This window comes from Chelonoidis abingdonii, chromosome 19 (genome assembly GCF_003597395.2).
Source record: "Chelonoidis abingdonii isolate Lonesome George chromosome 19, CheloAbing_2.0, whole genome shotgun sequence".
Taxonomy (NCBI): Eukaryota; Metazoa; Chordata; order Testudines; family Testudinidae; genus Chelonoidis; species Chelonoidis abingdonii.
This window is the reverse complement of record NC_133787.1, coordinates 5,948,628-5,974,447: the sequence shown is the minus strand read 5'-3', so window position 1 is coordinate 5,974,447 and position 25,820 is coordinate 5,948,628. Positions and strand designations below refer to the sequence as shown.

General features: G+C 41.5%; 2 protein-coding genes across 2 annotated transcripts in view; both read right to left on the bottom strand.

Moving 5' to 3' along the window:
* Window positions 1-17,823, bottom strand: part of CNGB1 (cyclic nucleotide gated channel subunit beta 1) — a 40,058-nt gene extending 22,235 nt beyond the window's left edge. Inside the window, exons 1-3 of the mRNA XM_032784946.2 lie at window positions 17,543-17,823; window positions 14,891-15,047; window positions 1,813-1,920 (exon numbers count right to left, since the gene is read on the bottom strand). Coding sequence (XP_032640837.1) covers window positions 1,813-1,920; window positions 14,891-15,047; window positions 17,543-17,774 — 497 coding nt within the window. The 5' untranslated portion in view covers window positions 17,775-17,823. The remainder of the gene's footprint in view (window positions 1-1,812; window positions 1,921-14,890; window positions 15,048-17,542) is intronic.
* Window positions 17,796-25,820, bottom strand: part of LOC116827417 (cyclic nucleotide-gated channel beta-1-like) — a 35,865-nt gene continuing 27,840 nt past the window's right edge. The window contains exons 10-13 of the mRNA XM_075073836.1: window positions 25,367-25,423; window positions 22,136-22,265; window positions 20,632-20,674; window positions 17,796-17,821 (exon numbers count right to left, since the gene is read on the bottom strand). Of these exons, the coding sequence (XP_074929937.1) occupies window positions 17,796-17,821; window positions 20,632-20,674; window positions 22,136-22,265; window positions 25,367-25,423 (256 nt within the window). The remainder of the gene's footprint in view (window positions 17,822-20,631; window positions 20,675-22,135; window positions 22,266-25,366; window positions 25,424-25,820) is intronic.

The window sequence follows — 25,820 nt, the reverse complement described above, 5'->3', positions numbered from 1 at the left end:
TTTGATTTAAAACAATCCACCCTGGTTAATCCCCATTTTGTGTACATGCCTTTGATTTTTCCTTCCTAAATGTAATACTGTGCATTTGTTTTTATTGAATTTCACCTTGTTGATTTCACACAAATTCTCCAATTTATCAAGATCATTTTGAATTCTCGTACTGTCCTCCAAAGTGCTTGCAATCCCTCCCAGCTTGATGTCATCTGCAACTTTTATAAGACCACTCTCCACTCCCTTATCCAAATCACTGATGAAAAAACTGAATAGTATTGGACCCAGGACAGACGCTGGTGTGACCTCACTAGATACATCCTCCCAGTCTAACAGTGAACCTTTGATAACTACTCTTTGGGCACGGTCTTTGAACCAGTTGTACCCACCTTATAATAATTTCATCTAGGTCCCATTTCTCTAGTTTGTTTATGAGAATGTCAGCGGGACTGCGTCAAAAGCCTTACTAAAATCAAGGTACATCACACATACTGCTTTCCCCTTATCTGCTAAGCCAGTAACCCTGTCAAAGAAGGAAATTAGGTTGTTTTGGCATGATTTGTTCTTGACAAATCATGTTGGCTATTATTTATCACTGTATTATCCTCTAGGTGCTTACAGTGTCACGAGATCATACAGTACGTTTGCTTCAAAGGGCAGACAGTGCTAGAAATGACTTGGTAATTATTAAGAACACATGCTACTTTCTGCCATCACTCGCCATGCTCTGACATACCAGGAGAGGGATTTGGTTGAGAACCACTGGATGAAGCTGTGGGGGAAGCCTACGGACATGTGGGGGAAGCCTATGAACATGTAGGCTCTGAATTCCCCTTTCAGTCTCTCACGGCTTGTCTTGACTAAAAAATTAGATCAGGTTAAAGTTAGGTTGTGTTAACTAATATGATTGCAAAGTCATGTTTAACCTCAGTGTAGACAGAGACAAGTCATGTTTAGCTGCATATCAACTGGATTTTGTTAATGCTAAGGTTCTAATAGGCTTTATTCAAGATCAGCTAACACAACAATTTCTGTCTCCATGGATTGCTAAATCATATTGAACATTGTGTTAGTTCAAGCAATTTCTCAAGGCCATGGTCTCGCATGATCCAATTTTTTAACAAAGACAAGCACTCAATGGGAGAGGTTCCTCTCAGGACTGTTGCATTTGTGGAACACGGTAAAGAAGTCCAGGACTGACTACACATGATATAAAATGCCCTCTCATTCCAGAAAGGAGAAACAAGATGTTTCTGAACAACGAATACAAGTTGGCAGCACTGCATTTCTGTAATACTGTTCAATTTAAAATGCAGCCACCTTCTCTGCAAGCTAAGCCAAATCTTTCAGTGATGTCTACAAATCTGGCAGCACTTGACAAATGGTATATTTTTTTTAAATCTTCCTTAAATATGAATCTGTATTAGAAAATAGACTAGATATTAAATGCAGCTTTTAAATGAGTTCTCAAATCTTTGATTAAAAATTAGATTATCCTTTCATTACTTATACAGTCTATGGTGTTTGATTCAAAAAGTTTTAGGCCAGCAAAATCTAGGAGAACATTTTTCATCGTAGTGCATGAAGAATAACAAGAACAGTTTCAACTTTGGTAACAGCATATTTCCTTACTCACTGTGCTGAAACATCTTACTCATCAGTGCTAGATATCCAGCCAGCCAGCTATCCATTTCTCTGTTGCATCTTAGGTATTTCTAAGGTGCCAGTCACCTTTGTATCTATGCACCAAAATATGAAATCCTAATAACTACACTGATTCATGAATCTGGGCCTCTCATTCTAGCAGTATACCCAACTCACTTTTTTCTCTGTCGGTTGGACTGGCCAGATGAGGCTCTCACTGGAGACTCAGCTGGGGATGGCACAATTAAATCCTCTATACTGTCCTCCTGGGAGCGTAGCTTCCTCCTAAAGAAAAATGAGTAAATGGCATCAGAAACAAAAACAGACAGAAAGAAAATGTTTTTTGCCCTTCATCCTCACACCCACATATACACACACACACACACACACACACACACACACTCACAAGCCTCCATGTAAGGTTTAAGAAAAGTGAAACCGAATCAGAGTAATTTACTATGTAAAATAACAGAACTTCAGAGAGAGCTTTAACTTTGTCTGCTGCATCTCGGCAACTCATGGTGTAGGACACCATCAGGTGGTCAAGGGACATCTATTTAGAACACATCACTGGACATCGGCAATACCAGGAGAGATGAGCTGGAGTGCCATTGAGAAGCAAAGTGGGGAAAGTAACTGAAATACTTCTCTGAGGGATTGTATTTACTGAGCGACAACCTATCCTAAATTCTCAATTACTGAGGGACAATCTACACTCATTGCTATATTTACTTTCCACAAGCTACTCCGAGTATAACCTTTTATGAGTGATGTATCCGAATATTTGGATGCTAATATCTAAACTGTATCATTACATTTATTAACCTAAATTGGGATATTGCAGATTATGTACTATATTTATTGTATGACTTTTAAACCAAACTTTGTACTTTGGGATAATTTAAGCATTATACCTAGGTGTATAGACACTCTTTCCTTAGCCTGTGTATTAGATCATTTTAACATTAGCTTTAATAAACATTTTTAAATCTGTTCTTGTCTCTTGTATCTCAGCTACAGAATGCACTTAGCACTCTGGGTCCCAGATTGCTACTGGGGCACTATTTAATGTAAATAATAGATTATAATTATCATAATAAAATAAAATGAGCATGTCTCAGTGTATCAGTCAGTAGTGCACTGCACTACCATGCAGGAAACTCAGGTTCAGGAGCAGTCTTGGGGATTCTTGCTTCTTATGCAAGAGGAAGACGTAGTCATCATACAGGTGTTTAACATACTTGGTCTCTGAGACTGCTCAAACCACTGAGGGATAGCTCAGTGGCTTGAGCATTGGCCTGCTACACCCAGGGTTGTGAATTCAATCCCTGAGGGGGCCATTTGGGGACTGGTCCTGCTTTGAGCAGGGGCTTGGACTAGATGACCTCCTGAGGTCCCTTCCAACCGTAATAATCTATGATTCTATAAGGGCTGCTGTATATAACAGTCTTTAGCACCAACAGCCGCAGCCTGAACATTAACATTGCAACCTGGGAGAAGGTTGTTGGACATCCTAAACGTGCACATGGTTCATTTGCACATACACCTGATATGTGAGAAATGTGATTATGTGGGGAAATAGATAACCCATAAGTTAGTTATGACTCATAATGAATGGCTAAGCAGTATCTCTACAAACCCTGTAAGGCAGGTCAGCCCACAATATATGACAAACTTCCTCCTCGGTTAGCCTTGGTCAAAGGTCAGTCTGGGTGAGCCTCAGTGAATCCCACACATTTGTTTGGGGCCACTCTGCTTGCAAGACCAAAAACAAACACACACACACAAAACTGATTATAGGAAATCAAGAACCAAATTGTCCCCTCAACTGATTTCAACAGACTTTGAAGTAAAACAAACAATACTCTGTGTTTTGCACGGGTTTTATGATATCATGTCTCTTGCAGCTGATAGTTCTAAAGGAAGCTAATTCACCGAATTGAGATCTGAAACCTCATTGCTCCGTACTGGATGTAAATTTTAGATACAAGACATTCCAGTGACTTGGTACCGAAACAACTCATGTGAGTCATCGCTGGCCTCCCCTTTCTATAAGGATGCCTTGCAGTCAAAAATGAATTAGTATCAGGCTTAGCAAAAGATAAATTTGCACCATAGAGACTCCAACATATTTTCACTAGCTGCATATGTCCTTTTTTATCCAAGCCCACACGTTTACATGAATGCAAATATTATAAAACAGTAGTTCTCATACACTGGTTTGCAGAGTTTGTCAAATGTATTTTTGAAAGTAACAGTCATTCTTTAAGGAAAAGCAAACATCCTGCTTTGTTGAAAAAGTACAACTCCCTCTTTTCATTTCCTTTAAGACTCTTACCTGACGCAATTTAAAGTCATCCTTCACACTCACCAGAATATGCAATCTGTCTTTTTGTGTCACGTGAAGTTTGGGGAGAATGCCTCTAAATTTATTTTCAAATTAATACAAATGCCCTTGGGGAGATAAGAAAGAGAGATCTGTCCTCTAGCAATTCTGAATGTCTGGGCACTCAGAGAAAAGGCTTTGGTAGTCTGCTGTGGCTGCAACTCACCTACTTTCCTGGCAGATGTTACAACCTACCAAGAAAGGAATTTAAAGTTCAACTGATTTTAAACACTTTTGGGGGAGGGGTTCTGTGGGAACTTGGGGTATCATTACTAAATACCTTGAAGATATCCATGTGTGTGTAAGTGGGTTGAGGAAGTTAATATTTTCCAAACAGGCCTCAGTTTCTTAATTGCCCAGGAAGGTACTGAATCTCTGTGTGATACTTCCATCAGAACATACAAATGGCCATACTGGGTCAGACCAATGGTCCACCTGGCCCAGTTTCCTGTCTATGACAATGGCCAGATACTTCAGAGAGAATGAACAGAACAGGGCAATTTCAAGTGATCCATTGTGTGTTATCCAGTCCCAGCTTCTGGCAGTCGCAGGTTTGGGAGACCCAGGGCATGGAGTTCCATCCTTGACCATCCTGGCTAATAGCCATCGAAGGACCTATCCTTCATGAACTTATCTAATTCTTCTTTGAACCCAGTTATACTTTTGGCCTTCACAACATAGAATCATAGGACTGGAAGGGACCTCGAGAGGTCATCTTGTCCAGACCCCTGCACTCATGGCAGGACTAAGTATTATCTAGACCATTCCTGACAGGTGTGTGTCTAACCTGCTCTTAAAAACCTCCAATGATGCAAATTCCACAACCTCTCTAGGCAATTTATTCCAGTGCTTAAGCATAGCATCCCATAGCAAAGAGTCCCATGTGTTGACTGTGCATTGTGTAAAGAACTTTTTCCTTTTGTTTGTTTTAAATCTGCTGCCTGTTAATTTTATTACTCCTAGTTCTTGTGTTATGTGAAAGGGTAAATAACACTTCTCTATTCACTACCTTCACACCATTCATGATTTTATAGATCTCTTCATATCCGCCCCAGTTGTCCCTTTTCTAAACTGACCAGTCTCAGTTTTTAAATTTCTCCTCATCAGTGGTTCATATCACTAATCATTTTTGTTGCCCTTCTCTGCAAGACTCTATGAGCTAATTTTGCCCTTAAATACACTACGGCTGCACCTTCAAAAGAAGTCAATATGTATTATATCTCTAGCAAAGGTCAAACCTGGGTTGGAAGGACTAGATTCAAAACCCATTAAAATCCACTGATTTAAATGGGCCTTAGAACAGGTCCTCTATGGCTAAAATGGCATAGCAATTTAATAGGAGTGTGTTTACGTGAAGTAAAAGTTACGCATGGAAGAGATTAAATAAATAATCAACAATACACGCTCAGGCACAAATTCCAAAGTCTGTTCTATGTATACAGAATTCTGCGCACTTTCCCACTTTAACAATAAATATGCTTATTAATACCTATTTGAGCTAACTAAATAATTATAGACTATTGTCACTTATTGACTTATAAAGTAGCTTTCACAGTGCTGTACAAGATGAAAACCAAACCCAACAGAGCCTTGCAGCCATGAATCTAAAAATAACTAAAGGAAAAGAAGATTTTTAAAACAGAGAGTGTGATGCACAGGCAAGAAGATATGCACAAATTTGAAGGAACTGAAGTATAGAGGATTTTGAATAGAAGAAATACAAATGTAAATTGTGTCTTCAGGTTCACAAGGTAGCTAAAGTAATTGCCTAAATAAAGACACCACATGAGAAAGGTGAGGTCTTGAGCAGGGGAAAGGGAGAGGTCATGCATTTTGCAGTGTTCTGAAAAGACTGTCTTGGAAAACCTGACAAGGCAGGGAAACCAAGACAGAAATGAATGCAATGTTGCAGTGGCAGTAGAGTAAAAGCATGAACCAGAATTTCAGCAAAGTCAGAGATAATGCCCTGAATTTTGAAAAGAAAAACATGATTAGCAGAAAATGATCTAGTTAAAGTGTCAGGGTGAGAGGCCAAAGGTTACCTAGTTCTAGTGCGATATGCCTAAAAGCTGTCAGGTTTGTCCTTGAGACAGACCCTGTGGCTCATTTTGACTGTATACTTGAAAGTGATTTTTTTTTTTTAATTTAGCTTAACTATTGCGTGTTTTGTTGCACTGTGCTTGGATGCTTATGATAGGAACCTTACAAACATAGCATTTGTATTACTGTAGCAATGAAAACTAACCAAGATCAAACAGCTCTGTTGCGTTAGGCACAGAATGCTACAAACGGAATGGGAGAGAGTCCCTGCCCTAAAAAGCGTACAAGCAAAATAGACAAGAAAGACAAAGGAAGTACTATTAGCCCTATTTTACAGATGGGAAACTGAGGCATGGAATGATTACATGATTTGCTCATACCTATGGCAGCTGGAAACTTAACCCACATCTACTGAGTCCCTATCCAGTGTTTTAACCACAAGACCAGCTTCCTCTATTAAGTATATAAATTAGGGCTGTCAATTAATCACAGTTAACTCATGTGATTAACTCAAAAATTAATCATGATAAAAAAATTAATCGCAATTAATCGCACTTATAACAATAGAATACCAATTGAAATTTATTAAATATTTTTGATGGTTTTTTACATTTTCAATATTGATTTCAATTACAACCTAGAATACAAAGCGTACAGTGCTCATTTTATATTATTTTTTATTACAAATATTTGCACTGTAAAAATGATATGCAAAAGAAACTATTTTTCAATTCACCTCATACAAGTACTGGAGTGCAATCTCTTTATTGTGAAAGTGTAACTTACAAATGCAGATTTTTTTTTTTGGTTATATAACTGCAGTTAAAAACAAAACAGTATAAAATTTAGAGCCTACAAGTCCATTCAGTCCTACTTCTTATTCTGCCAATCACTAAGACAAACAAGTTTGTTTACATTGACGGGACACTACGTCTTATTTACAATGTCACCTGAAAGTGAGAAAAGGTGTTCGCATGGCACTCTTGTAGCTGGCATTGCAAGTTATTTATGTGTCAGATATGCTAAACGTTTGTATGCCCCTTCATGCTTCGGCCACCAATCCAGAGGACATGCTTCCAAGCTGATGATGCTCGTTAAAAAAATAATGTGTCATTTAAATTTCTGACTGTACTCCTTGGGGGGAGAATTGTTATGGCTTCTGCTCTGTTTTATCTGCATTCTGCATATATTTCATATTATAACAGTTTTGGATGATGACCCAGCACATGTTCGTTTTAAGAACACTTTCACAGCAGATTTGACAAAACACAAAGAAGGTACTGATGTGAGATTTCTAAAACTAGCTACAGCACTCGACTCAAGGTTTAAGAATCTGAAGTGCCTTCCAAAATCTGAGAGGGACGAGGTATGGAGCACGATTTTAGAAGTTTTAAAAAAGCAACACTCCAGCAACTACAGAACCCAAAGCACCAAAAAAAGAAAACCAACCTTCTTCTGGTGGCATCTGACTCAGATGATGAAAATGAACATGTGTTGGTCTGCACTGCTTTGGATCATTCTCAAGCAGAATTCATCATCAGCATGGACGCATGTCCTCTGGAATGGTGGTTGAAACATGAAGGGACATATGAATCTTTAGCGCATCTGGCACATAAATATCTTGCAACACCAGCTACAATGGTGCCATCTGAATGCCTGTTCTCATTTTCAGATGACATTGTAAACAAGAAGGCAGCATTATCTCCTGCAAATTGTAACCAACCTAGTTTGTCTGAGTGAGTGGCTGACCAAGAAGTACGACTGCGTGGACTTGTAGGCTCTAAAGTTTTACATTGTTTTATTTTTGAACGCAGATTTTTTGTACATAATTTTACATTTGTAAAAGTTCAACTTTCATGATCAAGAGATTTCACTATAGTACTTGTATAAGGTGAATTGAAAAATATTTTTTTTTGTTTTTTACAGTGCAAATATTTGTAATCACAAATAAATATAAAGTGAGCACTGTACACTTTGTATTCTGTGTTGTAATTGAAATCAATATATTTGAAAATGTAGTAAACATCCAAAAATATTTAAAATAAATTATATTCTATTGTTTAACAGCGCAATTAATCACGATTAATTTTTTTTAATTGCTTGACAGCCCTAATATAAATATAAAATGTGCTCCTGGGACATATGCAGGATCCTGTGACAGAGAAAGAATAAATACAGTTCTATCTGTGTCCTATTTTACACCTTCATGAGAAGCATTTTGGTTTTTTAGAGAGAACTAGAAGATTTTTCACACTTAGCCTCAAAAGTATTTTTATTAAACTGTGTCAAAGATCAGTGAGATGATTGCCTTTAAGAAGCTGCGGGAACTGGTTATGAGACAGGCTCAAGCAGAGAAAAGGAGCATCAAAGAATAAGACTTATGATTACTCAAACAGCTCAAATATTCCATGAAGGATGAATTTCACTGATTTTTTTAATCATTCTCAGATGAAACAAAATTTGCATTGTGCTCACTCAGTGCATTAATGGACTGTGTTTTAGTGCATCAGCCAACTGGGAACACTGACAATGGTAAGGAAGCAAGGAAAAGAAAAATGTATCAAGAGCCGAGTTCAGGGACCTAGTTCTTGTCTATCTATCTGTACATCTAGATATTTATACTGGTCTTTCCACCAAAGTATAGGAACTCTTAGAATCCAAGTTCTGTTCTCAGTTATGACACATCCCTTTCTTCCTGACCTTGAACAAGGCATTTAACTTTGATGTGCCTCAGTTGCCCCTGACATGTAATATGGAGAACAACACTACCATATCTCATAGGGTTGTTATGAGTGTGATTCATTAATATCTGCAAAGTGCTTTGAAATCCTCTGTTGGAAGGTACTGAACACCTTGAAGGATCTCACTGTTGGTGAAAATGAATGGGGAGATTTGGGAACATTTTCAGTATTGTTTGTTTGTTTTTCAACCAGTTCTACTTTTATAACCAGGTATCCAGCAGCCATCATGCATTCATCTTCATCAAAAAATGCTCAATATGTGACAGATTTGAGTATTTAATAGCAGCAGCAGTCAACTGCTGGGTCCATGCTAGAAAAGCATTTGTTCACTTTGACATTCATGACAAAATGAAGCACTGGAATGGGTTACCTAGGGAGGTGGTGGAATCTCCTTCCTTAGAGGTTTTTAAGGTCAGGCTTGACAAAGCCCTGGCTGGGATGATTTAGTTGGGGATTGGTCCAGCTTTGAGCAGGAGGTTGGACTAGATGACCTCCTGAGGTCCCTGCCAACCCTGATATTCTATGTTTCTATGAAAATCACACCAAACAACTGACACTCATTTCAAGTTCAAAACTTCCATTGGTTTACAGATAATTTTAGTTTTATATGACAGTACACAACTCATTGTGGTCACAAAGAAAAGGAATGGTGTGACTCATGGAGAATCTGTAACCAAGACACTCATTAAACAAATTGTGAATCATTCAGTATATTATAGATCTAAACCATGTATGACAAGTGTCACTTTATCAAAATGATGTCACCCCAAGTCCATCTTAGTCATCAGATGACAAATAAATGAGACAAATGGACGAAGATCATGAAAAAACAGGTTATTGATCAGTGGGGAAGTTACACCACTTGATTTCAGCCAAAGCAACCAAATAGTTATAAAGTAGTCAGGGACTAGTAAGCAATCTATACTGTTTGATCCAAGACCACTTATCAAGAAAAAGACATTCTTGTCACTTCAGTAAATAATTATCCTGACACATAATTTTTCAAGAGATATCAAGCAACCCAGTGCTAAGATGAACTTCCTCATGCCTGTAGGCAAATAACTGTTGACTCATACAAGACTCCTTACAATAGAACTTCCATTACCCCTCAGAGAAACTAGCGCAGGACTCCTGAGAGACTAAATAAAGAGACCTGGAAATCTTGAATGAGGCCTCAGAAATGTTGCAGCATAACTGAAATATGGTTTTTATCTTTTATGAAGCATTCTTCCCAGTGCGTGACCCGCAAATTGTTGAATGCAAAGCACTTCTAGTAGATTTTTCCCTCTATTAAAATGAATTAGATGTATATTTTTCCCCTCCAAAAATGGGTGATATTGTGCCTATGAAAGGTTCAATAGAAGATGATTTACTGCATCTCAGAATCCTAGTATAGGTACAGGACCTCTAGTGGTCATCTTAAGCAGGTTGAACTAAAAACATCACACGTACAAGATATATCACACACTGTGAGTATATTGTCTTCTCCTTTAATAAATACTCAAATAGCAAGCAGCTTGAAATGCTCCAAACTATACGCACACTGTGGATTTAAAAGTTATTTTTCTCACATCACTGACAGATACCACTGATAAGGAATGATCATTAGCTAGGCAGTAGTTATATGAGATCTACCAGTCCAGGACAGCAATCTGTACTGTCTGTTACTCCTGTGTCTCCTAGGCATCAGCATCACAATGAGGTATCTTGCTATGTTTGAAAGGCTATACAGAGAAAAAAATAAATGAAGGTTCTAAACAAGACTACTCGAGGACATAGATGCATATGTAAAAAATCTCTAATCTAAATACCTAAAGGCCACCTCTATAAGAATAGATGGGTCTGAGCCAAAACCCAGTGTCTGATTATGTCTGAACTTTGTGGATGTTTAGAATCTGAACGCAACTCTGAAATTTCTGTTTGGTTCCTATCTCTACAATAATCCAAAACTAAACCACAGATCCTAAAGCCTCTAATTTGGGGGTGATTGAACACTGGGTCAAAATTTTGCATCTCAGTCCACCTTTAGTAACAAGATGCCATATTAAGCCAGCTCAAGAATTCTTACATCTCTACCTGGTGGGAGGAGGAAGATTACTTGAATCTGAAATACAAGCACCAGGAATACAGTCCAGGTTTTGCAACAGATTTAAATATATGGAAGTTGCTGGACCTCTAACCTGCAGCATTAGGCTGTGTCTATACTAGTCCCTGTTGCTGATGACAGCTGTTAGCAAGGAATAATAATATGCTGTGCTGACAATGGATATCAGCAACAGGTGCAGCTAAAAGGGAGCTGAATTTGGTGTAAACTGCAATTGTAGCCAGCGACAAACCAGGTTCAGCACTGTTTTAGAAACCGTGATGGCTTCTGAAATGGTATGGGAAATGCTTTGTCTGTGGTTACATGCAGTCAAATCATTTTCACCATTAGTTCAACACCACTGATTGGTGATGTCCTTGCAACAGATCGTTTTCCTAGCTTAGGCCAGTTTAGAAACGTTTGAACGGAGTGTCTGCCTCCGTGGTTAATCTCAGTGTTTCCTCTGCTGTGGCACGGCAGCAAGAGGAAAAAGGAAGTAGAACTGTCTGTGCTACTGCAGAGGGTGGGCAGGGAAGAGCCTTCTCTGCCGATTGTTGTTAATGACATAGGAGCTGCACACAGAGAGACAAACCAGACATACTGTACAGGCCAGTGAGCAAGTAAGCAAACCAAAGGCTGACACACTCACCAGTGGGGCTGTAAAACACATGGCTTTTCTGTCTCAAAAAATTATCCCTCATTTTCATTTTTCCAAAAGGTGAAACTCTCAACCGGGCCAGTTCATTTACCTTGGCACTGACTGCGGCTAAACTACCTTTAAAGTCCTTTTTATTAGAGCTCCCTGGAATTAAGACCAAAGGTAGAAACGATTGTCTGCTAGCTCTAGAAGCAGCACTGCATAATTTTGACCTCGGTAAAGATTAAATCCTTTCACTCACCAGTCACTCACTCAGCACAGGGGGTTCTATTAATCTGTTTTATTGGGTTTTTTAACCACATGCTTAGCTTAAGGCTGTTCAGTGTCAGATTAATGTCACCAGCTCACTAGCTGTGCTCACATTGTTACTGGAAAACCTTTGTCCTTAGGTCTAAAAGAAAAATAAAATCCCCCTGTGGTGAAATCCAGTGACTTTCTAACAATAGATCTTCTTAATGCTGTCAACTATTTGCAGTTTGGCATTTCACTTGATACTTCTCAATCTATTTTTTCCAATTCTAATAAACCTATTCGGTAAACTGGACTACAGTGGTTTCTGCTCTTTCATTGTGGGTGGTCTTAGGGACCTGGAAAACAAAAGATCCATTAAGCTAGGACAAGAATATGTTTAAAAGTGATCTGCAAAGGGAAAACATGTTTTGTTTTTGGTTTATATTGGTCCTATATGATGCAGAAAGCCAAAGAAAAAGAAAAAAGAAGTTGTTATTTTCTGCTCCTTTTTTAGATTAGAAATATGAGCCCTGGTTTTGGTGGAGCATCCTTTGGGAGACTGGAAATCTGCGGTTGGGGTAGTTAACTTCCAGCAGACTGAAACCTGGGCTGTGGTTCTCCCCACCCTCAGGAGAGGAGGCAGGGAGCGTTGAGTCATACTGTCTCAACTAAGGGCTGAGAAAGTTGCATCTTAACTCACAACCTCTTGTGATGTTCTGTCCCACTCCGATCCTCCAGCAAAAAAGGAAGTGAAGATTGCTGGACTAAAATCAATGGAGCTAGGCCAGTTTTCACTCACTGAGGATCTGGCCCTGATGTATCTGGAGCTCTCTGATCTATCCATTGTGAACAGTTTATTAGGGCTTGTCTTCATGTACAGTGCTACAGCAGTGCAGCTGAGCCGTGCCTGTAGCTCTTTAGTGAAGACACTACTCTGCCGATGGGAGAGCTTCTCCTGCTGGTGTAGTTACTCCACCTCCCAGAGAGGTGGCAGCTTGGTCTCCGGGAGAAGCTCTCCTGTTGACATAGTGCTGTCTACAGGGGGGTTAGGTCAGTATAACTATACTGCTCAGGGGTGTGGATCTTTCACAGCCCAAGTTACGTACTTATACCGAAATAGGTCTGAAGTGTAGACCTGGCCTCAGATTTGTTCACAGATCAGCCAACAACAGATCTGGTATTTTATAAATGCAGGCCTCGGTAGTAATTTTGGAGCAAATAGTCTTTATGGACATTTGGGGTTGAAGCTGTGTGACTGGTCAACTCAATTTCTGTTCCCTGATGAGAGGCCAGCAAGCAACACACCATCCTATTTCTCCCTCACAACCCTCCCCCCTGTCAGCAATCTTCTGACATCATGCCAGCCGGAGTCTTCATGACTCTGTGTCATGTGTAGAGGAGGTTCCACAAGGAAGTTGCACCTGTTGCTATTCTACCCTCCTCAAGATCCGTCCATTGCGTCAGCATGTTGCTGTATGTTCTGAGGCTGGAACATGTTCAAAATAAATCCAGGCAAAAGACTTCCCTCTGTTCTGCTTCTTGCTATTACTCACGTTGATGCTGTAGTTATTTAGGGCGTGTCTACAAGGGGAAATTTTACTGGCATAACTATACTGGTATAATTATACCAGCATAACTCCCCAGGTGGACAGGCTTACTCTGGAATGAGAGTGCCTTTTTCTGGGTTAGCCTAAACCACTTCCAAAGTGAGATAAATTTCCCCATGTATACAAGCAGGGATTCAAAACACGCCCATTGTCTCTCCCTACCTCTGAACATTCTCACTTCCAAACACATGGATCCAGGGAGAGGCTGGATGAGTCCTCGCAGTCCAAACATGCTCAATCACTCAGGAGTACATTTGTTCCCCTGTGCGCAGGCACATATCCCTATTTGTATTCCCCATGCGCATTTGTGCAGAGGGAACCCAGACACGATGTTTACGGAAAAGCAGACAAAAAAGATTTGAACAGGGTCAGACTGAATCACGTCAGACACTGACACTTTCACAAATCGTTTTTTCTATTCTTTGCCCAGCTCCAGTCTAAAAAACAAAAACAAAGCTTATGCAGCAGGAGAACAGGGAAGGGTTCCTCGTGCCCCAGGACCACCAGCAGTACTGTTGACCTCCAATCCTTCTTCCACTCACATTCCCCCGCTTCCCTGTGGCCCTTTGGAGGATAGCCTCAGTCCTTCCCACACTAACAAGTTGACAGGAAGGACCCCCTCCTGCATATCTCCTAATCACTACAGGAGAGAAGCCCTGATCCTGAAGACTTACAGAGATTCTCAGGACTGGAGTGCCCATTTTGCAGACCATATGAGACCAGCAGCATCAGGACTCCCCCACACAAGATAGTGGGTGATGACAATGGTTAGCAGGAGGCTCAGTGACCAGCAGACTAAGGGGGCATTTCTCAAGACCTCCTAAGGTCTACTGGTTTGGTTGTTCCAACTTGTGGACCTGTTGGGTTTGCAGGAACAGAAAACATTGCAACCATTCTTAAAAAAATAATCTAAGGAAATTCATCTCCAAAAATCCTCTTCTGGTGAAGTTAAAGCTTCAGGCACAAAGCAAAGATTGGAGTACTCAATATGCAGAATTAAGTTGGCATCTTTCAAATTCGGTACCAAAACTACCTTAACTTTCCCAGCCTACCATCATCCCTTTTTTGGCACGTAGTTTCACAGTGGTGCACCGCTGAACACTGGTTTTCTAATCTATTTCCTACCACTTTCCTCTCTGATGCTGTGAGCTACTTTGTCACTTACTGACCTTTGCTCTTCTCAGGTAAGTTCCCTAATTTCAGTCTAGCTCATATGAAGTTTGTATACGGAGACATTCCAGTTTAGCATCAAATGGTACCTGGAAAACTGGCTGCTACGCTGAAACTTTCTTAACTTCTCCTTAATAAAGATTTTTGTCTTGGTATCTATAGACACCTGCAATCTCTCAAGTGTGGAACAACAGGTGGCACACTTGTGAGCAGACTTGAAGAAAATGGTTTAAAGACAACCCTAGGTAACTGTTAATGGGCTGCTTGTCAGGGTGTGATGTCCCTAGAGTTAAAGTCGGACAGAACACAAAGCATTTAAGACATTTTCCAGACCCATACCTCTTCGGAGCCACAGTTGCACCTGGTACCATGAGAGTGTGGGAATTATTCCGGGAAAGCGGGGGCAGATGGGGGTCGTGTTTCTGCACCCCTGCAGAGCTGCTTTGGGCGTTGACATCCTTGACGTTTACAATGGGATATCTACTGGATGATGGCTCTTGGAGAGAAAAAACACAAAAGGAATCAGAAAAGGAAAAGGGCTACATTAAGGGACAAAAATCTCTCTAGAATCACTTGGGACCAGTGTTTTTGCTCAATGTCAAAATTAGTCAACCTGTTGCCGCTGACATCAGTCTAAGCTATCTCCAGGCCTTATGTACTTATGTATATTGAAAGCACATGTAGTACCATTCAGCTTGGAAAAGAAACTAACAAAGTTACAAAATTCAAAGTTAAGGTCCATCCTGAAAGGGGAGAACCAGGCCAGATGCTCAGTTGATATGAATCAGAGTATTTTCATTGACTTCAGTCACCTACATCAGCTGAAGATCTGGCCCATTAAGCATCACAACATGAGTTGATCGAGATGCTGCTCTTGTGCTCTCATAGCTTGAGAATGATGCTGTCTTTTAAATATCCTGAACAGATTGTAGTCACTCATTCCACATTATGGGAAAAAATACGGAGAAGTGACTCAGATTATCGACATCAAAAGCTGAAAGCTAGGTATTGTGACAGGGTCAGGCCAGATGGCTACAAGAGAGTGGTTGAAGGTAGTGGTCCAGGTTAAGCAGGTCCCTTTTCCCTGGGTAATATAACAGGGACTATTCCAGAACACTCAGGAACTTTCTAGAACTAATTAAGGCAGGCAGGTTAATTAGGACACCTGTAGCCAATTGGGAAGTTACTAGAATTAATTAAGGCTAATCAGGACACCTGTATAAAAAGGCTCTCACTCCAGTTAGTGAGGTGTGTGTAAGGAGCTGGGAGTGAGAGGATGTGCTGCTGGAGGACTGAGGAGTACAAGTGTTATCAGACAGCAGGAGGAAGGTCCTGTGGTGAGGATAATGAAGATGTCGGGAGGAGGCCATAGGGAAGTAGCCCAGGGAGTTGTAGCTGTCGCGCAGCTGTACCAGGTGGCACTCTAGACAACTGCAGTCCACAGGGCCCTGGGCTGGAACCTGGGGTAGAGGGCGGGTCCAGGTTCCCCCTAAACCTCCCAACTCCTGATCCAGCACAGGAAGATCTCTGATGCTAGCAAAATCCACCAATAAGCGCAGGACCCACCAAGGTAGAGGAGGAACTTTATCACAGTATCCATAAGTAAAGTCCCACAACTCCTACACACACACACACCCCCAAGAAGTTTTCTAAGGGGTGTCACATCAGCATTACATTGTTAGAGTTCCGATTCATATTGTAGATTTCAAATTGCATGACTGCCTGTTTTTACCCCAAATAAGACATTATTTAAATAATAATTTGAAGGTTCTCAAATCAATCTGGCAGGAATCTTAGAACAACCAGCCACGCACATTACAGTTCGGAGCACAGCCAGCACCTGGGTCCCACTCTGCATGCCTGGCCTTCACCTGCCGAAACCATGGTGGCTCTTCTCAGCACTGGGGTCTGAGTCTCATCAGTGGGATGGGGGAGCTTGGGGTTCCCTCAAGCACTCCTGGAAGTGGGACTGACCCAAGGCTCATCAGTCATGCTAAGACCCTTTCTGTTGTTTGGAGAATGGCCAGTGGCCATTTGTGTGTGTGTGTTTTAGAGGGGGCAACCCTACCCTCATGATGATATCTGAAATCCCAGCCAGTAAGTCCTTGTAACTTTTATTTACAGAAGGTGAAAATTCAGCCTCATGTGCAGAGGCCTTGCACCACTTATGTTCAGTGTGGGGCTTTCTGCCCAGAGATGACTGTCACCCCAACAGCACAGGAGCGAGAGTCGTATGCACAAACAAACTCATTCAAACCTCCACGTTGTTTACCAGACAAGATATTCTGCTAGAAGTGACAAGGCAAGCAAAACACAAGAAACATCACACAACACACACTACTGACCCTTAGAAGGCCATTAAGAGGCAGGTTCTGCCACCCGTACTCATGCAGAGTGGTGAATTTTATTGTTGTTCAATCACATGTGCCAAAAGGAGTTCCGTTCGTTTCTGTGGGGCTATTTGTGAAGGATGCTAATGTCTGACATAAGAATGGCAGAACCTGGCGCTTTCCTTGTGAAACAGACCGACAAAAACAAGATTAACGCTTATGAACTAAACTGCTTATAACACGTCTCCCCTTCCCATTCCTTTCTTCTCACTGAGCGTGTACGTGGGTGTGTTAATGGCAGAAAGTGTCTGTGTATTGGAGATTTCATCCTTTAACTGTGGGTTTGCTTTCGAGAATTTTGAGCAGTGACAAGGGGAGTGGTGGGTTTTTTTGTTGTGAGGAGTTTTTGTTGTTGTTGTGGGGAGGGGTGGGGGGTTTGCAACCCAGACATTTTTTAATGTTCTTTATTGGGTGAACTTGACAATACTGTAATTATAATTCAGTGATATTAACACAAAATGATTCCATTATAGAAATAATGTGTCACTACATTTCAATAGGGAACATTTTTTTTAAAAAACAAGAGCACCCGAAAGGAGATACACAAAAGCCCATGCCCAAAGCCATGCAAGCACATCAGAAAAGCCATCCTCTATACTACCTAAAGGATGAGAAGGGGACCATTCCTCATTCAAAAAACTGGGGTTCACCACACCAGACTTATGCTTTTTGGAGATGAGGACTGGGATGCGGGAGGCGGTGGAGAATCGGTAGCTGGGAACATTGGGTAGCTGCTCTACTGTGCCTTGGGAGGAAGGGAAGGAGCTCCTGCAGTCAAGCGGCTGGTCATGCACCAGGCGATCTAACTCAACGTCTCTGGTTTGCTTGGACATGGTGCTAGGAGCCTAGGCGCTTCAAGCAAAGGACAGGGCATCTGACGCTGCAACAAGAAACACAGAATCAGGTGAGACGGTCTTGTTTTAGTTCCAGAGGAGCTGTTTCTTTAAAAGAGAAATACATCCTTGGTGGTGATTTTTATTTTAGAGCTCACAAGGGTAAAAGCTAATAGCTTAGAGTCAGGAACAGAGCTGGCAAGAGCCATACAGACTTCCTTTCCCCATGTAACACTGGTAGGTGGGATTGAACCTGGAACCTCAGGAGCTAAATGCATGAGTGGCTACTGCATGAGTTGAAAGCCATTGGGGTCTTAGCTAAGGCTGTACAGCAGACTCATTAATTTCCCTCTCTTTAAGTGGTCCCAGTGCCACTAGCTGGGACAGAACACCACACCCAGGAGGTGTGTGGGTTACACACAACTTTACTAAGGGGCCTCCGTCCTGATTTTCAGCACCCAGCGTTATTTCATTACTGAGTCTCACCTAAACAGAGACTGAGAGTCATGACAAAATTGCAACGGCAAATGTCCGCTGAGGAACTAGACTGTCAGCACCAAAAACACCTCCCGTCTGAGCCAGGCAACGTTCTCTGGAGGGGAAAGGCCAAGTACCCCTTTCCACTGCTTCACTTCCCCTGCCTGCCCAAAGCCCCCTGTTTTCACTCGAAGGCCTTTCCAGAGCTAATGTCTCTCATTCATCAGTTGCCCAGAATGCGAAACAAGCAGTCTCCAAAGCACAAGTCCTAGTGGAATATGAATTGCGTCAGTCTCAAGGGCAGGCATTCCTGATCCCTATTCCCATCCAGCTGAAATGAATCTGTATCACAGATAAGTAGAGACCCAAAGATTAAAAGAAGCATTAAGGGTCAAATGTTCAAAAATGTCTATACATTCTAGGTGTCTCTATTTTTGAAAGCCCACCTCGAGACTTCCAGGGGCCTGCTTCTACCATTGGCTACAGCAGCAGAAGAGGGTACTCAGCACTTTGAAAATCACACCCTAGGTGCTTCAAAGCAGACACCCCAAAACGGAGGCACCTGGAATTAATGGACACTTCTGAAAACTTTGTCTGGAATATAAACTCTTTTCTCTCTCCATGTTCTTGTTGCGCCAGCAGTAAAATGCTGGAGAGAGAGGGCTCCATCCCTGGTCTTGGACACAAAATGTTTCCTGTGAGGTTGCACTGCGACTCGCATCACTCTATTTGTCTTTTGCTGGAATCCAGTGTTGTGTACCTGAGTACCATCGCAGCCCAAACCGTAACACTGATATCACTTTTCTGTTCTGTGGTCCTTTCATGCAATGTGCAGTGATCATCCACAACCATCTGCCAACATGAAATAATGGGCAATGATGAAACTAGGCACCAGGCTCTAAGAATTATCCACATGGTATTTTATTTTGAAAGAAAATTTAAATCACTACAAATATAGAACCATATTCTCTGCTGGACTATGTTCCCACAGGACTGGCGGCATCACAGAACTGGTTACAGATCACTGATTCTCTGCCCAGCCCCAGGGCAGGATAGAGCAGCATGGGGGCTGCTCTAACCTGCATCCTCTGACAACAGTGCTCAAAGGACTGTCTGCTAGGAGAGTAAGAGCATAGTACATGTTAGTCATGCCTGTTTCCTGCCTCAGCCTGTCACTGACACAACCCCTGTGCCAGGGTCTCTACAGGCACTATTCCAGCTCCGCTCTCAGTAGAGATCATAGAATCATAGACTCTCAGGGTTGGAAGGGACCTCAGGAGGTCATCTAGTCCAACCCCCTGCTCAAAGCAGGACCAATCCCCAACTAAATCATCCCAGCCAGGGCTTTGTCAAGCCTGACCTTAAAAACCTCTAAAGAAGGAGATTCCACCACCTTCCTAGGTAGATGCCCCCATGCTATTGAATCCCTAGCAGAGGAGACAAGGCCAAATTCCCTCCCATATGTGCTGCCAGAGCAATGCAAAGGGAACTAAGTGGAGCAGAGAATCTAGCCCATCATTCATTTCCTGGCTAATTGCTACTGGTTTGGCTTCAGCTTGCTGTTGCTTTTGTGTTGAAGGAGTGTTTAGGAGAATTATTTTGAGACTGTTCTTGCAGGAAATTGTACTTAAATGCAGATGCCTATGAACCTTTTTAAGCTCTTAATGCAAGGCTTATGTGAACGTAAGCAGTACCTAGGGGCCTGTGAACTTCAGTCACAGAAAAGACATGCCCTGCAGAGTTGCTGCTGAAATTGTAATGTTCTCACCAATGTAGCTGAAAGAACACACACTTGGCAGTTAAAAAACCCCAAAAACTCTCAAAAAAGTAATAGAGCAATGGGTCAAATCATCCCTCGGGTAACTCCACTGAACTCAGCGGAGTGATGCCAGGAATTACCTTGGCCCAGTGAGTCTCTGATAGTCTTACAAATCAAGTCCCACTCTAATTTTTGTTACCAAAACATCACCTCCTAAGATGTTAAATTAAAATGCATTTTATGCAGACAGTTATTTTTCAGATAAAACATGGTAGCTGAGAAAAAGACTTTTTTCCCCTCCATGTCTGCTTCAGCTGAAGTAGAAATTCTTATTTCACAGCAAGGTTTGTTTAATCAGCAAGATTAAGTGCTGTGAAACTACTAGCCTTTTATATCTGGGCATAACTGACAACAACATCACTGCCATATTGCTCCTATAGGATACCTGCAACTAGTAAAAGGCCGCAGAAAGCAGGCCCGTTGCACAGAAGAATTATGTGTTTGTTTCTATTGAATAAGAATTCAAAAAGGTGAGTCTATACGTTGTTTTTTCTCACCAGACATCTCATTGCCACTTTGTGGTTATGATAATTCCACGCCATTCTGCATTGTATACTGTACCTTCAGCATCAGTTCGGGCAGCTCCAGCTTCCTCCTCTTCCACCTTCACAAAACAAACAAACAGTTCTAAAGAAAGACATCTCATTCCTTTACAAAAAGCAAAACAGGAGAACAATCCTTTATACGCAAGGGTTGGATTTCAATGCAGTTTTAGTAGCAAACTGAGAGTTAATATCTCTAAAATGTGTTAACAAGTTCCCCTGTATCTGCGGGCGAAAAGACAGAGGTGGTCTGTACAATCAGCATATCAGCTGTAAGCTCCTTTTATACGGTTCATTCATTTTAGAGCAAAGACACTTCTTGGACGTTAAGACAATTATTTTTTCCTTCTCAGTTATTTTTTTATTTAAATACGGTATAACACTATGGGGCCACACTGGAAATACTAATACAATGTGATGAGCATACAGTGTACACTGGCCGTTCTACAGCATCCAGAACACAGCACTGTGCATAAAACTCTACCCTTTACTGACGCAATAGGTGCTGGGAGATGCTGCCGCACCCCTGGCTTGACATGGTTTCCATCACATCCAGGGTTTACAGTTTGGTTCAGTGGCTCTCAGCTCCCTCACTGTACAAATTATTCCAGCCCCCCTGAATAATGCACATTTTTTTTTAGTGGAGCAGTGTGTAGAGCCTCTAGTGTTTTATAAGGGGAAACACTCTGACTATATATCTAAATTCAGCACCCAAGCAGTCTCTCTCTCTCTCCCATATTTGTAGTTTTCAAACTTTTTATTTTCCTAGTGTCTAGCTGCCATCTGTTAGCATCCATTACTATGGTACCTAAATATGTCACAATCCTGAATCCCCAGCTTTACGATGGCATTTCGTCTACTCACTTTCCTCTGGGTCTTCTGAGTCTAGCTTTCTAACCTTACTGCTGAACTGCTCTATCTAAAGCAATTGAAACTCACTCAACTTCTAGGGCTTTCTAGATTTTCTTTTCCAAAGCAAGTTCAAGACTGCAGGGGAGTGGGTCAACACTATCACTGCTTCTTGCCCCGTGTATTTATATTTCTTCTATTGTTCCAAAACCAAACCCTAAATACGTACCCAAAGGCAAAGCCGGTTGACAAAGGTCCTGAATACCGTGGAATTGGTATGGGCTCCACTCCACAGAAAAGGGGCAGGAAGACCTTGCAAGAGGTTTGCACCTTTTGCACATCTCAGGGCACAGCTACATAGGGAAAGCTACCTTTCCCTGGACAAAGAGGGAGTGGTTGGGGGAGCAGGGGGGTTGGAACAAAGACGGAGGAGGAGCAAAGCCAGTAGTTCTAGCAGACAATTTCTGCAATAATGGCTCAGCTGCTTCAGCTACTTCTCTCGAGGCCTGCAGAAAAGAACTGCCAGAGTCTGCCCCACTCAGAAGCTCCCTGAGCAGAAACCAAAGCATTATGTCTCCGCAGGGATCATCCTTAAACTTGCAAGTACTTGTTTCTGGAGAGGGTGGTTAGCAACCTGAACACCTGAACTGCAAGACTTAGAAGCATTCTTGTACCTGTAGCAAAGGGTCTTTGGGAGCACCCCCCTGGTCTTCTTCTAGCTGCTCAAAACCCAGGCCAGCGGCTGCAAAGGCGCACTCATCCAGCTCACCACTGTAAGCAATGCAAGGAGAGTGAGGCAGGGATCTACAGAATGCAGATGAAAGGCAGCGAAATAAGGACAGGATTTCTTCCAGCCATTTCCGAGCCTGGGCATGTTATGGGCAAGAGACATCAGGGGAATGGAAATATCTCTAATGAAAAGGTCTCTTGAGCGTCAGGTTGCAAGACCATTGCTTCATCGGCTATCTACTCAAGCCCATTTGCAGATTATGAGAACACAGAACTATACCAGAGGGAGCTGAAGGGAGAGTGTCTTAATAACTGTTGTTATTATAAGAAGCCACGGTCCATTTAGCCATTTGCAAAGACCCGCTCTAAAGAAAACAGACGTTGATTATTCCAAATTTTTGACAAAAGTACCTTTTTCATGGCACTAACCTGCAGCCTTTAACTAAAAATAGACAAATATCAGCGAAATGTAATGTATGAGGTGAAAGTTTTAACTAGTGTGTGAGAAGAGACATTCTTATAATATTGGAAACAATATTAAGTGGGAGACCAAGTGAAAATCATATAAAACATACAGCTCATTTACAGGAAAACAAACTCATCTTGCTGTGCTCAATACATTTCTAACTTAAGTGAGAGCCATCAAATAACAGCAGAGAGCCTGATTTTCCAACAGGAGCACCTGTATACACCATCTAAACCATTCATTTCCACATCTAAATTGTCACTGTAACACATAATGTTCATTTTCAGTTCCTAACCGCCAACTTTAGTGTCCAGAAACTAAATCTGCACATCCTACCCTGCCATCCATATTTGACAAATTGGGCCCACAAGATTAATGTTACCAGTTTAATGTAACTAATAAGTTTAACTGAAAAAAAAATCTTCAGGTTGCTGTGGTTGGTGATCATCTTCTTTTAATGCTCCAATAGCTTTAATCAAAAATCACCCCAAAATCAATTTGTTGGTTGTGGTAGTGGTGTTTTGTTTCATTTGTTTTTTGTTTTGTGGGGGGATTGGGATAGAAAATGGGGATCATTAAGAAAATAAATAAGAAAATAGCTAAATACATGAAAATTGCAATGCCCACATTATCACATATTAGGTAGGTCCTTAATAATGAGGATGTATAATAAAAAGTATGTCTCTTTCATCTGCATCTAGTTGTTACTTCACAGGATTTTTTTTTTCATTTTGATTAATAAAAGCTGTTCAAAATCCCATCTCAAATCTTTTGATCTCATCCCACAAACACACTCAGCCTCTCTCTTTTCCAGTAAAAATCCAAACACCCTGAAAGAACAATTGCAATCAAAACTGAAACATATATTTTGCTAATAACCAGCAACAAAGGATTTCATTTGCGTCAAAGCTCAATAAATTACAGCGCAGCAGTTTCTGAAAAACAGTTTTTGATAAAATAAGAAGCAAAAAATGTAGAATTTAAACGTTGAACAATAGTGCATTTTCAGTTTCCAGGTGAAAATCCAGGTGTTTCAGTTTTTAACTAAAAGGCAGAGTATAGTATTACAGAAGCAGTAGTTTACTAGATAATAAAACTCCAGTGTTTGCACTATGTGAAACCAAAACAAAACTACTCCGCTAAGCAAATAAGCTTTCTAATGTATCTGTAGCCCAACGTAACCATCTATAAAGGTTGTGGACACTTCAATCATTTCCTACAAGAGAAAAGCGATTTAAAAATTCACCTACTTGTATTAAATTGCATTTGTGGATCTAATACATAATCCCATTTTTAAATCCAGCTCCATAATGTTCATAATAATCCTGAATGCATTTGATTAACAAATATGTTTTTAAATGATCTGGAACTGCTTCAAGACCAAGATTTTTGATTCTGCCTCTCGCTTTTGATGTCTGCAGATTAGTTGCAAATCCTATTTCCTGTTAATCGGATCGAGTTGCTGTGCAGGCAGTGCTGCAGAACCCCCTGTGGGAGGGGCAACAGTTTAGGGACCAAAGGGCTGCAGTTGCTAGGAGCAGCTGAGCAGTTGCTAAGGAGGAGAATATGTCACTAGGAGACACTTGCTGGTTACTAGGTACCTCATGTCATCAGCAATCCCTTGAATAAGCCAAGTTAGCTACAGCTTCCTTTCTAGGCTGCACTTTAGCAATGATCTCTGACAACAGTTCTGTCGCCTACACAGAGACATAGAATTATAAGCGTGGAAGAGACCTCAAGAGATCAGCTAGTCCAGTCCCTTGCATTCATCACAGGACTGACCATTATCTAGTCCATCCCTGATAGGTGTTTGTCTAACCTGTTCTTAAAAACCTCCAGTGATGGAGATTTCACAGCCTCCCTGGATAATTTGTTCCCGTGCTTAACCTCCATGACAGTTAAGAAGATATGTGCATGTCTTGCAAACAGCATATCAGTTGCCATCAGAAAGGACTCTAGAAGATATGGAACGTTTGACCAGAACTCCCACCACATTCAAATTCAGCCTAAGGTTGAGTGTGATCTGCTTTTGCAAACCTGCAGTGGTTCGTGTGAATTCTGTTTGTGGCGCTAAACTTTGTGACACACTCAGATATACAAAACGTTTCTCTCTCTGCAAATATTTGTAGGCAACTGTTTGTCAGAGCTTTCCAAGTTTAAAGTGTGCTCCTTGGGAGAAGGCCCCTGCAGCACATCATGTTGATATTTTCCTACATGGCAGGGCCGGCTCCAGGGTTTTTGCCACCCCAAGCAGGAAAGAAGAATAAAAAAGTCACGATTGTGATCAACTCTACCACTACCCGCTTCAGCCTTCGGCAGCAATTCAGCAGTTGGTCCTTCACTCAGAGAGGAGTGAGGGACCTGCTGCCAAATTGCCGCTGAAGACCCAGACGTGCCACCCCTCTCCGTTGGCCGCCCCAAGCACCTGCTTGCTGGGATGGTGCCTGGAGCCGGCCCTGCTACATGACCTCTCGTCTCCTCTGGCTCTGGCAAAACATTTAACCCATGCAAAGAGTTTGAACCCATCCAAACTGAATCTTGCCTGTGGGTTTGCAGTGAGATTCAGCTTAGGACAAAACCAAGTTTGTTTGAATCCCAACCTGTTAAACTCCATGGCCTGCAAACGCACATGAACTGATTCAGACATAAAATCATAAATCCATGTTGTGTCAAACTGGAAAGAATTCACACAACTCTAAATAGCACTTACCCTTCAATCTTCCTTTCCTCCTCCTCATTACCTTTCTGGGAACATGATGAGTGCAGCCTTGGAAAAGGAAAGGTTCCTTATATTAAATATTCATTGTCTTCTACATATTTTGAGCCTTAGGTGGGAATTTGAAATCTTTAGACTATAACAATATAGCCACTTCTACCTACAAAACTCTACAATAATCTTCAGGTGCCCTTTGGGCAGGGGCGAGGGAATGTACCTGCTCAATATCACAAAAGAAATACACCTCTACCTCGATATAACGCTGTCCTTGGGAGCCAGAAAGCCTTACCGCGTTATAGGTGAAACCGCGTTATATTGAACTTGCTTTGATCTGCCGGAGTGCACAGCCCTGCCCCACATCCCCACCCTGGAACGCTGCTTTACCACGTTATATCTGAATTCGTGTTATATCGGGTCACGTTATATCGGGGTAGAGGAGTATTGGGAG